Raw genomic sequence first — 14,892 nt, forward strand, 5'->3', positions numbered from 1 at the left:
AGCCTTTGGTGAGATGGCAGGCTGTGCCCTGCAGCCATGGAGGGTCATGAAGGAGCAGGGACTCCATGCTGGGGCAGAGGAGTGCACCTGAAGCAGGCTGTGACCCCGTGGGAAGCCTGTGCTGGAGTAGTCCGCTCCTGAAGGCCGCACCCACAGAAGGGGCCCTTGCTGGAGCAGTTCATGAAGAACTGCAGCCTGTGGGAGGGACCCATGTTAGAGAAATTCATGGAGGACTGTCTCGGGTGGGGCAGGCCCCAGGCTGGGCTGGAGCAGGGGCAGAGTGTGAGGATCCCTCCCCCTGAGGAGGAAGGAGCAGCAGAGACACAGTGTGTTGGACTGACCACAACCCCCATTCCTTGTCCCCCTGTGCTGCTGGGGGGCAGGAGGAAGAGAAATCAGGATCAAAACTGAGCCTGGGACGAAGGCTCAGTAGGGGGAAGGTGTTTTTAATATTTCTTTTTTATCTCTCATTATCCTACTCTGCTTTGATTGGTAACTAGTTAAATTGATTTTTCTTCCCCAAGATGAGTCTGTTTTGCTAGTGATGGTAAGTGGTGATTGACCCCTCCCGGTCCTAGTCTTCACCCATGAGCATTTTCTCCTCCCCATCCTACTGCGGGTGGGAGGAGTGAGCAAGCGGCTGTGTGATGCTTAGTTGCTGGCTGGGCCTGAAGCATGACACCTATGCAAAGAAGGTGAAAACTGTGATGTTCAGCTGATTATAATGGGAACTGTCTTTAAAAGTATCACCTTGATTGTGCTGGTTGCACTGTACTTGAGTCTTTCAAATTGCAAATCTCAGTGATTATGTGCCTAGTAGTGCTTTTAACACTTCCTGGTTTGCTTGAACATAATTCATAGCTCTTGTACTATGCCTTCACTCACACAATTTGCAGTCATCACAAAAGACACTTGTGGTCTTTCTAGATGAAAGCAGAATACCGACTGTTCATTACAAGTAAAACATCACTTTTTTTTTTTCCTTTTAATTTACCTGGACTCCTGAGAAATTAGTTATGGTGAAGAGTTCCCCTCACTTGTGAAATGCTGCGAAATAGAAAAAAGTAGGTCTGATTTTTTTTTTTAATCTGAACTATTTTGACAGGAGCCTTAACATCTTGTACTTTCAAATATTTATAGAATGATTACTGTTCCAACTAGGTCTGTAGCAAAGTGTTGTTATTTGCTGGATCCCTTTTACTTGCTTTCTGCTTGATGTTGTGGGTTTTTTGTAATTTTATTTTCAAAATGTTGTGCAGGGTAAAAATCTGCTTTAAAAGTGAAAATCCAAGATAATCCCAGCTACAGTTTTTCCAAACTGGAATGTGGTGATCAACACTGCACTTCACAAGATGCTTATTAGCCACCTGGTAGGGGTCTAGTCCTAGGAGGTATGATGACCTTTGCTGGTCTTTCCAGGTGCTGCTGAAATGTTCAAGTACTTAGTAGGGTTGAAGAGCTTGTGACATGAAACGTCAGCCAGCTGTTGTTCTGTTTTGTCCCTTTGTTTTCATTCCTTACCCTCCATTATGTGTGCGGCATGCACTTTTTAAAAGCTCACTTTAGTAGAAAAGTTATGTTGATAACAGCTAGTATTTTGGGGCCTTATTTGTAGGTAATATCAAGTCTGGTATTTGATGGTTTTTTTATTTGTAGAATGAGAGATTTTTATTTATAGGATTCTCTTTATAGGAGAGAGGATAAGATGACGTAAATTGAGGAAGAATATCAGATAAAAGGGTTTAAGCTCTGGGAATATAGAAATACAATATGTGTCTTTGGAGTGAGAGGGAAGTGAAGGTGGGTACTGAAAGAAATTGTTTTGAAATGTTTTTATTTCCACAGTGGGGTTTTTTTGTTTTGGTTTCCTCCGCCCCCCCAGTTTTCTAACACTGGGAAGTCTAAAATTTGATCTGCTGTAATGGATGTCTGGTTTTTTCCCTTCTTTCTAACAGGTCGTGACAATGCATGTGAGAAGACATCGTACATGTTTCTACGGAAAGAGCTTCCTGTGCGACTAGCTAACACCATGAGAGAAGTCAATTTGTTGCCAGATAACTTGCTGAACAGGCCTTCGGTTGGGCTAGTGCAGAGTTGGTAAGTTTTTAAAAAAGAAAAAGTGGATTAAAAAAAAAATCAGTGTAAAACTAAAGCTGTGTGTTGTTCATAATGCGTGTTTCTTGTCCAATGAAGCTTCATTTTCTTCTGTTTAATGTTAAGTAAATAGTCTAATATGGATCTTAGAGATGATAATCTCTAAGTTAGTAAAAGCACACCGTTGTCTCCTGGACAATTAAAATCAATAACTTCCAGGAGCAAGCTTTTAAAAATATTCCTTACCTTATTACACCCATGACTTACTGAAATAGCTATTCCTTTGCCAAAAGTACTGTAAGAAAACTTAAACCTTATCTGTTCTTCTCTTTGCTAAATCTTTAAAAATGTAACGTGGTATTCAGTGGAAGTTATGGAACAGGACAAAAATCTGGTGTTGCCCAGTAAGTGACATTCTCCATTGTAATGACTAGTGTATATAAAAGGTGATTCAAAGTCCTGTCATTCCCACGGTAATTAATTTCTAGCCCACTTGGGTATTCAGTGAGGTTTGGAGACTTCTGCCTTGTATGTATCTGTTAAGCTCTAAAAAATTGTTTTTCATGGAGTATTTATTATTTCTCTACCAGCAAATACTTGATCCAAAGGATTTATGTAGAAATACCTTTGCAGTGTACAACAAACTTCCCTTTGTGAAGAACGGCTTATTTATTAGGTGTGTGGGTTGCAACTCATGTTGTAGGCTTCTGTGAATTTCAGTCATAGCCCTTCAGCCAAGCAATTCCACCTTGACTGTACCTTGACTGCTGGGATTGGTCTCAATTCTGTCAAGCATCAAACTTAGAAAATATAAATTAGGACATGTGGTACTGCATGCTCTGGTTTAAACACGTTTGTCTGTGAAAGGTAGTGTTAGCTCTCTTGATGACCACTTCAGCCATAGTGATTAAGTACTTCAAATAAATGTGAATGCTGTGGAGCCACACAGCGGTGATCACTTGGTGGTTCAGTGGCAGCTTGCAAAGCTTGAAGGCTTTTTACATCTGTCTGATGTTACAGAAGCTGTTACACCAGATAGGAAAGAGTAGATGGTATGCAGGCCTTTTAGGCTTTTCTGATCTAGATGACTTGTGAAGCTGTCTGTAGTGAAATGGGGACAGATAGGTGAATGAAGAAAAGGAAATAATTTTTCTGTAGTGACTCTGCAGCGTAATTCTTCTAGTCCAGTTACGTTCTGTGGTGTATGCTTCTGCCCTGCTTGACTCCCCATATGGAGTCAAGCGACATTTGGATCACTTTTGGCATGGGAACTGAATGGGTGTTTAAAGTAGATGCCCCGTTCAGAATTTTTGTTCAGAGGTTTGAGGACTCATGGGATGACTTTTATGGCTACCATAGATGATACCGATTTAAAAAAAAATTCAACCCATGCACAGGCTGGAGTTTATTAGAATATATAATAAATATGGGGGTTGGAACTAGGTGGTCTTTAAGGTCCCTTCCAACCTAAACCATTCTGTGATTGTATATAATGACTGTAACATACTTGTCCGAGTTGTAAATTGTAAATGATGATGTATTTGCACTATCAGAGCTGTAGACGATAGTCTGTTAAATGGGTCAAAATATCAAACTTTAACATGATGAAGTAGTTTAAGCGGCATCTAATCCAGAGTTGGAAGTTTGAAATAAAAATTTGTTGTAGTATTTTTTGATTCTGATCATCAGTTAACTAACAGTTTTTGTAGAAAGCAACATCTTCACTGAGATTATGTAAGAATATTTTGTGATCTTATGTGAGAAGTAACAAAAATTACTGTAGCATATTGTCCTGATTTATAGATGTGGCCTTTAAAGAGCTTATATCTTATTTTTCTTTTGAGAAGTTTTTAATTGGTTTTTAAATATTTGCCTGTTGATTTTAAGTCCTAGTGATATACTGGTGATGAACCTTGGGCAAAGTTTACTCGATCAGTTGGGTTTTAAAAAGACCAAAACAAAACAGTTTGATTAACTTCAAGTGTGAATGACCTTGAATGTTATGCAGCCATGCTGATAGCAAGTTTTGAAACATATTTATAATTTCTTACCCTAAAATTTAGATATACCTAGAGATTCCTGAATTTTCTGTGGTAGAATAAATAAATATTTTTGTGAACTTGTAAAATGAAGTTCTTTGCACTAGAACCTTGTGTTTTTATGTGCTTTTGGCACGACTCCAAATTAGCTGGACCTTTAAAATGCATGTTCCCAGGCTATTCCTTAATGTCAGCATGCCAAAAAATACAAAAAACTCCTTTTTTGAGGGCACTGTATAGCTAAAGTGTGCTGCAGGTAGGATATGGAACAGGTGGCAGGATTGCATAATAAAGGGTATCATTACTAATGTGCTGAGGGAAGATAGAATAAAACCTTACAATTGATAAGGTCAGAGCTTGTAAAATACCTGCGTGAGTGTCAGGGTTGCACAATATGCTACTCGGTCATATTAAAAATTCACATTTTAATTAAATCTGACCATATTTCTCTACTTTAGTACTTTTCCATGGAAAAGTACTAATCAATTTCTATTTATCTCCTTGGAAAGACCCATTAGAGAAATCAGTACAGTTTGGGGATCAATCATTGTTTTTCCTGTAATTTTACCTTAAGACTAGGCTAACAAGATTGTGTTACCATAGAGATTTTCAGTTCTTTGGTGTTAGAGAGATTCTAAAGGAAAATCTTGGTGAAATACACATCGGGGAAAAAGCAAACTCATGTCTTGCATGAGTTAAAAAGAAAGAAGAAAGTCTGGAGTTGACATTATGGACTTTTACAGTGATTTCATCTATGAAATGTGCTGTTCTAGAATTACTACATTTGACAGACTAACAAGAATCCAATCTGCCCAGCAGCAATTAACAAAAGAACAAGGCTAAAGGGTGCTTGAAACCAAAGAGCTAGCCCAATGAATTGTAGTATGTTGTGATAAAAAATTAAATGCCAGAAAGACAACAGATTTGAAAGTCATAGGCTTTGATTTCTGCTTTTGGTGACTCACTGAAGATAGCAAAATGTAACTGACATTCTCTTTCTTGTCTATGCTGGGTAGGTTTTTTGTAGATCTGTCCTGTATAGTTCTGTTCATTTATTAATAATATAGCAAATAATCCACTATTCTGGTACTTTTCTTCTACAATTACTGGCTGCTAATTGTGTGCAGAGTGTGTTTAAAACATCACGGGGTCTTGCTCTTCAGTGTTTGACAAATCCTGTAGTTACCACCTTCGTTTATCTGTATCTGCACCCACAGTTCAAATCAAAAGAAAAATTCAAGGAAATAGCTGATTGTAGGAAAGGGGAATGACTTTTTTTACACATACTAGCCGTTACAGGAGTGAGCTGTACTGCCAACTGCTCACCTTTGGCCAGATTGTACTGTTGGTGGTAGTTAAGAAAATGTTGTGAATTATTTATTACAGCTAATCAGAGTTATAAATCCCCTTTTAAATATTTTTTGTACCTAATTTCTTTAATTTTGAGCTGTTTGGGAAGGAGCAGGGGGATGAATTTTGTTTAAAACCTGTAAATCACAACTGGATACAAGAAAAAGATGTACAGCATTGGCAGCTCCAAGTTATGTGGAGACTTGGACTAATATACAGGGTATGACAACATCCCAGTTTGGGTGACGTTTAGTGGTAGGCATTGGACAGCAGGTTAGATTGTTTGACTTAAGGTTACTGTTTTCTAGCTTTATTTAGTCAAGGGATTGGAAGAAATAGTAAAAGTGATGGAATAAGTTTGAATAATTTGTATTTGAAATGAATAACCTTTCTCTGAGCTGGTCTGTCTAAATTGCTGGGTGCAGTGCTTGTGCTAATGAACTTGACTTCTAAGGTAATACCAGTTGACTCTGGAATTGGAAAGAGACATTCAGATATTGTAGTCATTTCTGTCTAAAGGAAAAACAGAGATTAAAGAGAATTTACTTCAGTACATATATAAATTTTCTCAGTTTAGATTGTTTGGTTTGTGTAACTTTCCTTTGTTTCCGAAACACTCAGTTCCTCATTGGTGCTGTGCTGAGCCTGCAGCCAATGACTTTGGAAGCTGTTCCACCTCCTGGTTGTGCTGAAGACCAGGGACCGTGTTTGGCAGCTTTTTTCTGGTTGAGACCTGCTTTAGTCTTTTTCTGACTGAGAGAGTTTTCTGCACAATCACTTCCTGCATTAGATGAGGGAAATGCTTGGCTTGCCCCTGCCTGATAATCTAGTAAAAGTGTTGCTCCTTCGACACAGGAGTAGTGATGTTTGATAATTCCAGCCTTAGGGCCAATGTCCCAGTAAGCTAAAGGAGCGTATGATCTCGGTACAGCATACGAGTAATGGTGGGCAACCATTCAAATCCGCACAGCACAAAAGCCAGGTATCCACTACGTTTAGTACCAGAAATACTCGTTGCTGTTTTATCCTCAGGATCAGCACAGGATTGCTGATGTTCATTTCTGGTAGGAGGTCTGTAGTACAACGCACCTGCTGTGTTACTTCTCAAGTGTGATAGTTGTGGAGTGTCTTGCAGAGCAAAGTTGGGCACAGGAATGGGTCTTAAGCATTGCTTCTGCATGGGATTGCCTGGCTTGAGAAGTCAAAACCTCATCTTGCTGCCTCCATAGAGCCAAACTGATGATGCCCTGAACTGCCTCAGTGCCTTGTCCACCACTGTCCCATCTTTCAGTGTGGAGCTTCTTTGCTGATTGTTTATTACTGTGTTTTCCTCACTAATGATGGCACCTTTTTTCCATGCTGTACCCATGAATAACTCGACTGACCTTGATTCATGAGGCAGATGATGTTGAATAACATGTACCTCTGAAACAGAGGAGTGAGTGCGGTCATAACTCATTATGTGTTAAGTCTTGCAAGTGGAGTAGCCAAGCTCAGAGGGTAAAGCAGTTCTTTTTTCCCCAGTGAGAATAAGAGGACTGTGTGCAAGAACACGTTCTCAGAGGCGGTTAGTTCTGATTTATTGTTTCAGAAACTCAGTCCCTCCTCCAGCTGATGGTCTTGGTGATTCTTCCCCTACCTCTCTATCCTCCATATCATGTATACTGTCCCTGCATAGTTAGAACTGCTTCCGTATCTTCTACCTGCTAAATATCGCATTTCTTAATGGAGAGTGGGCTACGCCTCCTTAAGTTACTGCCCGTTCCCTGAAGCGACCCTAGATAATCTATGGAACTCCTGGGGGGGTGCGGTGATAGCTGTTCTAGGCTGGTACTGTCTCTTGGCAGTCTACAAGAACATGTTCTAAAACAAGCGGTGCTAGAGACATGAGCTACTTCCCAAACTTGTAACTGACAAACAACACTGGGGGGATTTCTGTCCTCGGTGGTGGTGGCTGCAGTAGGGCAGCAACAGATGGAGGGACAAGAGCTAACGTTACTGTGCTGCACGTGTTGAAAATGTCCGTCTCCTTGGAGAAATGCCGCAGTGACCTGCGATGGCTGGAACTGAATGGGGGTGGAGCAGCAGCGTATGGTTGTGGAGGGAGTCGGGTGGACAGCAGTGTTGCCTTAAGCCTTGCTGTGGCTTGAAGATGTAGGGTGAAGTTTCACAGCGTGCTTAAGCTGAACTCAACCTAGAGCTGCCACTAAAAGGTTTTGTTGTAATGTGAAGCTGTCGGCGCTTCGGTGACCGAGGTCAGTCTCAGGCACTGAGTTTGTGCGTAGACTGCTCTGTTGGGCTGATCTAATGGGTTGCTGCTACCGAAAGGGGGGAAGGCTTTTTCCCCATGTAGGCTTTATGGTTCTCTCTTCACTCTTGTGGTAGCTTTGGCTGGTTAGACCTTTCTGTGAGTTGATTTCATGTGTGAGAATGATTAAAAACCCCTAACAAACCTGTCTGGCTGTTTTGCCATTGCAGGAAGTTAGAGCTGTAGACACAAACATCTGATACGCTATGATAACATCAGTGTTAAAGGGGCAGCGCTTAACCAGGAGCGAAGGGAGGGCAAAGGGGTGAGGAATGACAGTGTCTTCTGGTAACCTTGGCACCCTACCTTTTATGCATGTGATTGATACCTGGTGTGATTTACTTCAAGAAACGGGTCCCGATTTGTAATCTTTAAGGCGGCTTTTCTGCTGCTAAATGTACCTGTTTCAGGGGTGATACCTGGTCCTCAGGCCCAGTGGTGTGAGATGGTGGCATTTATACTGGTGCTGGCCTGGCTTCCTACGGAGCAGGCTGGCCATGTTCATGTGGAGTCATACTTTGCCTTAAATCTTCTTTGGGCCCTGTCTCATACCACTGTGGCTCTAGGCCTCAGTTACTGTCCCTGCGTGTCAAATGTCTGAACTAGAGCGTGCTGCATTGTGCAAGAGTGGTGTTTTTACTAAACTGAGGGTTATGTCACGTGGTGGAGGTAGGGTGTGAGGACATGTGGGAGTGTGTGAAGGGGCATACTCTTCTGGAGTACTGTTGTAGGACCAGCTTGGTGCAGTGTCCTCTGGAGCTTGAATTTGGAGGGAAGGTTGGATCACTCCCTGAGGAACAAATGAACATCTGTGCAAAACGGGTGACCAGGAAATCAAGATTCAGGGATGAACTAAAATACCTGAAATTACAGACCTACCCAAAGAGAAGGAATGCTCCTGTTAGCTTCAGCTTTATTTGATTCAGTCGGTTGAGGGAGGTGATTCTCTGTCTACTCTGCTCTGGTGACACCCCACCTGGAGTATTGCATCCAGTTCTGGGGTCCTCAGTACAAGAAGGACATGGACCTGTTGGAGCGGGCCCCGAAAAGAGCAACAAAAAAGTCAGAAGGCTGGAGCATCTCTTCTGTGGGGACAGGCTGAAAAGAGTTGGGCCTGTTCAGCCTGGAGAAGAGAAGGCTCCGGGGAGACCTTATAGCACCTTCCAGTACCTGAAGGGGCTACAAGGAAGCTGGGGGGGACTTTTTACAAGGGCCTGTAGTGACAGGACAAGGGGTAATGGGTTGAAATGGAAAGCAGGGAGATTTAGACTAGGTATCAGGAAGAAATTCTTCATGGAGAGGGTCGTGAGGCACTGGAACAGGTTGTTCAGAGAAGTTGTGGATGTCCCATCCCTGGAAACATTCAGTGCCAGATTGGATGGGGCTCTGAGCAACTTGATCTAGTTCAACATGTCCCTGCTCATTGTAGGGGTTTGCACTAGATGGACCTTTACTCTGTGTTGCTGTGATTTATATAGCAGTTTTCCTCAATCGTGGACTGTAGGGTCATAAATAATACCTTTAAACTCGATATAATATATTGTATTTGCTTTCTTTTCCTTTGTGGCAGTGTCCCACTTCATTTTAGCTTTTGCAGGTGAACTGTGTACCAGTTTCTCTTGTTTGAGATGAGGTTGTAGTCTTAAGACTAAAAAAAAGTAAAAAGTAATTTAGCTTTAAGTATTTTAACCCCTTTATAATTTTTGCTTATTTCAGGTACATGCAGAGTTTCCTTGAGCTTTTAGAATATGAAAATAAAAGTCCTGAGGATCCTCATGTTCTGGATGAGTGAGTAATTTGTTTTCTTGTATCAGTTCATGTTAAAATAATCTATCTCAGACAAGTGTTTTTGTACTATAGTATAACAGTGATCTTATTTGTAAGGTCATAGTTGTGCAGCAAAGGCCAAAATTGTAATCTGGGGCAGAATGTAAGTGCTATTCAACAACATATTTTGCATTTATACAGTCTGATAGTTTAAGAAATGGCATGAAATACTTCCTCCAAGGCTGTATTGAGAATACAACACGCATGTGAGGATATACTTGTGTATGAAGTACCTGACACTAAAATGTCATTTTAATATATGTTGAGTTTAACGCTCTGTTGTACAGAATGTATATTAACACATTTCATGTCAATCATTGTTTTTATCTAAAAGATTTTGTAGTACACTGCAGTTATTGGTGTTCAGCACCCTCACTGAAAAATATTACTTATGTTTTGAGAAGAAAGGAATGCTTAGACAATTTTATCAACAAAATTGTATTAAAATTGTCATTAGAATGTTTCCTTGAAATTGTTACGCATAAACCAGAAAAAAACCTATGTGTGAGAACAACAGGTGCAATATATGCATCAGAGACTTCAAAAAAAATACAAACAAAACAACCCTCCCCCAAAATTAAGGTCTGTAGTTACCCTCTACCATATAGCAGTCAACTCTGTCTCAGGAGGTTACTTCTTGCCGGTTTTTTTGTTCCGTTTATTAGTTTTCTTAGGGTAGCTTGTCTTTTAAACTCAAATTTCTTGCCTGATCAAGCAGTGCTTTATAGGAAGTGTTTCATAAAACATGTTGCAGTCCAACAGATGCACTGTTTGTGCACAATGTGGCCTGTGCTGTGCAAAAAATGGTCTTCAGTTACTTTCAGATACACTATGTTACGTTAGGTTAAGTAAGGGGTTTATTAGGTAATGCATTTTAGATGTTCTGCTCCTTTGTCTGGGGGCATGCTGTGTGAGATCTTTACACTTAAAGTATCAAGCAGTACATGCAGGAGAAACTGGAGTGCACGAGTACCAAATTCCAAGCGTGGCAGAACTGTAGAAGTAGCTGTAAGGATTAGAGACTGAGTGAATTGTAGTGCTGTTGAACAGGGGGAAGGTAACAGTTTTCCCAATGTGAGTCCTAAGCTGGAATACTGTCTTCAGTTCTGGATGCTACCTATTGAGAAATTAAAACACACATGGACAGTACTGATGTGAAAGGGACAAGAATTAGAGACTTGGAGAGTTCCACCCTTGAATAATGTTGAAGGAATTTTAGACTGGCAAAAAAGAGATTGAAGTGTGAGACACTGGAAGTCAGAGTGTGCCAAAAAACCCAAAAGTTACTGTAATAATAGAGGATGATTGGTTGATTGAAGTGAAGGACTCAAAATGCCTGAGTTTAATACAAATTGAGATTCTATACAGGGCAAAAAGTACAAAATCTCGTATTAGTGAGAACAGACTGAGAGACCATTTCAGAGGGCTGTAGAGTATCCCATTTTAAAAGCTTTTACACATAGATTAGATAGCTTTTGTTGATGTTCTAGACATGCCTGTTCTGTAGTAGATAAATTAGATGAACTTTTTGACTACGTCTAGCTGTTACATTTTGTGATTCTACATTTACAGCCTGTTTTGCTGATGGGACAAGAATGTCTGTTTGTGGCTAGTTTAGCAGAAAGTTTTCCTACTGCTTGACTTCGAACTCACTCAAAATGTTCTTTTAAGTTACCAAAAATTAGGTGTCTATTGCCTTTTGAGATGGCACAAGCTGTCCAAGACAGTTCAGCGAGCCTGGCAAGTGTTACGCGTGTCCTGTTAAGCCTGTAATGTCACAGAGAATCACAGGATGGTTTGGGCTGGAAGGGACCTTAAAGACCATCCAGTTCCAACCCCCCAGCCATGGGCAGGGGCACCTTCCTCTAGACCAGGTTGCTCAAAGCCTCATCCAGCTTGTCCTTGATGTGCCGGTGGAGGCAGGGTGGTTATGTAGCTTCTGGTACCATCTTGGATGCTCTGCACTTAGGTAGCTGAATTTCATCTTTTAATGGACTTCACGGGTTCAAGGTAGATCAGAATATATAGATTTTTAAAAAGGGTTGATGAACAGTTTTCTTGGAAATCTGTTTTTAGAGTCTGTTCATAATTATCAAATTAATTATCTGATTCTGCCACATGGATAAAAGTAATTCTTGACTTTGTTTCATGGCAATTGCAAATACTGTTTATGATGTTCTATATTAGTATGATATATCAAATATTTGATGATGCACCAAATATTTACTCATTCAGTATAATTGTTTGTTAAAATCTGTGAAATCTTGGAATGATTGTATTATATGTAAGTAAGTAACTATAATAAGGATGTTTGGAATTTTTTGCTACCTGCTGAGGTGAAGTCCAGCTAGGGACTTAGTAAGAGTCATCTTTTATACCGAGTTTGGCCTGTGAAAAGAGGCAGAATAATTGTTATCTGATTAAAGATAAAATAGATTCTTCTTGATGGTATTGGATAGGCTACCTAAGATTAGAAAGTCAGATTTACTTTCCTGCTCTTTGCATGACATCTGTTCCTGACTCTTTGAAGACTACAGCATTTAACTGGATATTGAGCTGTAATTAACAATTATTTTAATATCCTTGGCAAACTGTCTCTTTCAAAAATACACTTAACTGCATCTATATTTATCTTCCAATAGTCCACAGATTAACAAATTTCTTAATTCCTGTATCAGTATTCCATGGTGCTTCTGTCTGGCCTAATCCTACTTCTATGGTCAGAGGAGAAATATCAGGAACTCTTAGTCATTAATGAACTATTTTTTAGTGGAAAAAACCTCCATGTGTCTGACTTATGTTTATTAACACTGTTCTTTTGTAATTGCATGTATCAGTACAGAATTTGAGCCATTTTCTGGGACTTGGTAGGTAGTGTCTGTAGGGATGCATGAATGCTTGAATTTGAATGGTACTTTTCTTCAACCAGATCAGCTTGTTGAGGAAGGACATGTAGAAGTTCAGTCCCTAAGGTATGCCCAGTCCTTTCAACCAGAGCCTGCCTTCTCCCAGCAGTATCTGCGGTGTATTTCTGAGTACCTTGCACACAGGAGCATATGAAAAGAGGGGTTGGAGCATTCTTCATCTCTCAGTTCTTCTCAGCTGTCTGTTTCTGCATTGAGCATACTGTAGAAGCCAGCTCCATATTACAGAAGACCCAGTCTTGGGTCATCGTAGTGCCCATCCTTGTTAGTGCCGTGTGAGGTATCAGCTGACTTAAGCATTTCATGATGGCCCCCATCTCTTCTTCCTTTAGCTCAGTCAGTATCCCAAACATGTGAGACTTGCCTGGATGGAAGTAATTCTGCCACAGTACTCCCCCAGCAGCTTTTGTTCAGAGCTGAATGTGGTGTCCACCTCAAGCGTTCAGAAAACATGAGGACTTAGGGAGCATTTTTGGAAATGGAATGAGTGCCTTGGTGGTCTTTTTGTCAGCTAAGGCAGACCTCAGTTCCTGTTACAGCTGACCAAGGTAACAGCACAGGAGAGAAGGGAAGCTACAATGATCTTTTAAAGAGGTTCAATGTCCACAGATGGTTAAGTTGGCAGGAGTTTTTCAATTAATGCTTTCTAAAATGGTGCAATTACTTGATCAGCTGAATATAAAACTGTCCCTGACTGTGTTACATCTCTGCTTGTCTGGGGCATCTGCTCTGGTGTTCCCCAAATTTGGGCTCTCTCTCTGAGGGAACCCTTATACGCATCAGTGTTACAGGATTATAGACATTATGCATGTACAGGCACGGCTGTCTACGAAGCTGTGCAGTAAGGTGAATCAGGAAATTGATCTGATGGAAAAATAGCTCACTTCCAGACCTGCGGTCCCTAAACACGTGGCCTACAAAGACAGGCAGCAGAGCCAGCGCAGTAGAGGGGGTGAACGGTTAAGAGTACATGCAGAGACTAAACTAATGCTGATGCTTTTCAGAGGGGCCCAACTATCGCTGCTCTTAGTGTATGAATTTGGGGACAGATAAACGTTCATGAGTGTTACCTTTATGAACATTGGACAAGATCCTGTAAAACAATTTTTTTTTTGTCTCAGCATTGCTGTGATGAAGAGGTTCAGAGGTGCTTCAGTTTATTACGGTCTGTTGGGTAGCATTGGTTATAAAGAGTTACTACATCATTGCCAGGTTACTGTTGCTGTCAGTAGTATGAGCGTACGTCAAAAGGTCAGGTTACTTTTGCATTTGTGATAGATAACCAAGATCTTTTTCCTCAAGCGGCAGTGTGGTCAGGTGGAAGTCTTTCCACAGTTTTGTCCAGCAGTGTGATCGCAGGGGTGTTAAGATAAGGTCTCCACGCTGGGTGGAAGGTGTGAGCTGGCAGAGGTGTTGGAAATTTCCTGTGGTGTCAGTGTGCCTTTGGGTAAACACACAGAGGCAGAAGTTGTTCAAAACTTGAAGGGTTTGTAAAACATGCTGTTCATGTGTACTTTAAAAGAACATTTACTCCATTCGCCGTACCCATGAGTTTCTTTGATTTTTCTCTTCGTGGCACTCTTACTCTCCCCCTCCCCTCTCCCCCCCCCCATATCCTGCAGCTGGGGGCAGCTGAAGTAGTAAGCTGCCAGTATGTCTAGAGATAACACACACACGAGAAACAGTAAACAAGACGTAACTTTCCTTTCTGCAGCACTAAGATTAAAATAGTGATTCTGTCAGCAGTTTGAAATAAGTAAGTACTGGAGTAGATTTGATTAAGGTGGTGCTATTTGGTTACTTTCAAGTAATCAGAAATGCTCCTTCAATTAGTTTTGCCCTTCAAAAGTAGCTACACCTCATAGTAGAGAAATCCTTCAGAGTGTGAACTTGGACCTGTCTTTGACAGTTCTCAACTGCCTGCTAGCTCTTCTTCAAAAAGGAGCAGCCAATCAAAAAAAAAACCCGTTGCATGTTTGTTCCACATCACTTTCTTGTCTTTAATCTTTCAGATAATATTACCCATAGAATACAGGCATAACAAAAATTTCCTGTGTCTTTGTATTGACTTTCTTATGACTTTTTTCTTGCACTGTGATGATAGATCAAAACAGAATAATATATACAGTCATTAGGAAGTCAAATAATAACTTGTGTTGTGACATTCATTAATTGTCTCTGCAGAAGTCTATAGGTGTGATTTATTTAATAGCAATGGTAACGCCTTGAACGTTCTTTGAATACAGAAGGCACTGAAGCTCACTTGACTAAAATAGCTTCATATTAATTTCTCATCTGTCAAACAAACTGCATTATTTATTCATTGTGGTTTTGAAAATACCATATACTG

The 14,892-nt window shown here is 40.6% G+C and overlaps 1 protein-coding gene across 1 annotated transcript in view; it reads left to right on the forward strand.

The window, feature by feature from the left end:
• Nucleotides 1-1,960: 1,960 nt before the first annotated feature.
• LOC104505951 ([Pyruvate dehydrogenase (acetyl-transferring)] kinase isozyme 3, mitochondrial) overlaps nucleotides 1,961-14,892 on the forward strand; it is a gene marked incomplete at its 3' end in the record, with an annotated part of 30,575 nt that continues 17,643 nt past the window's right edge. The window contains exons 1-2 of the mRNA XM_010146726.1: nucleotides 1,961-2,097; nucleotides 9,508-9,579. Of these exons, the coding sequence (XP_010145028.1) occupies nucleotides 1,988-2,097; nucleotides 9,508-9,579 (182 nt within the window). The remainder of the gene's footprint in view (nucleotides 2,098-9,507; nucleotides 9,580-14,892) is intronic.

Source organism: Eurypyga helias, unplaced genomic scaffold, assembly GCF_000690775.1.
Source record: "Eurypyga helias isolate BGI_N326 unplaced genomic scaffold, ASM69077v1 scaffold13302, whole genome shotgun sequence".
Taxonomy (NCBI): domain Eukaryota; kingdom Metazoa; phylum Chordata; class Aves; order Eurypygiformes; family Eurypygidae; genus Eurypyga; species Eurypyga helias.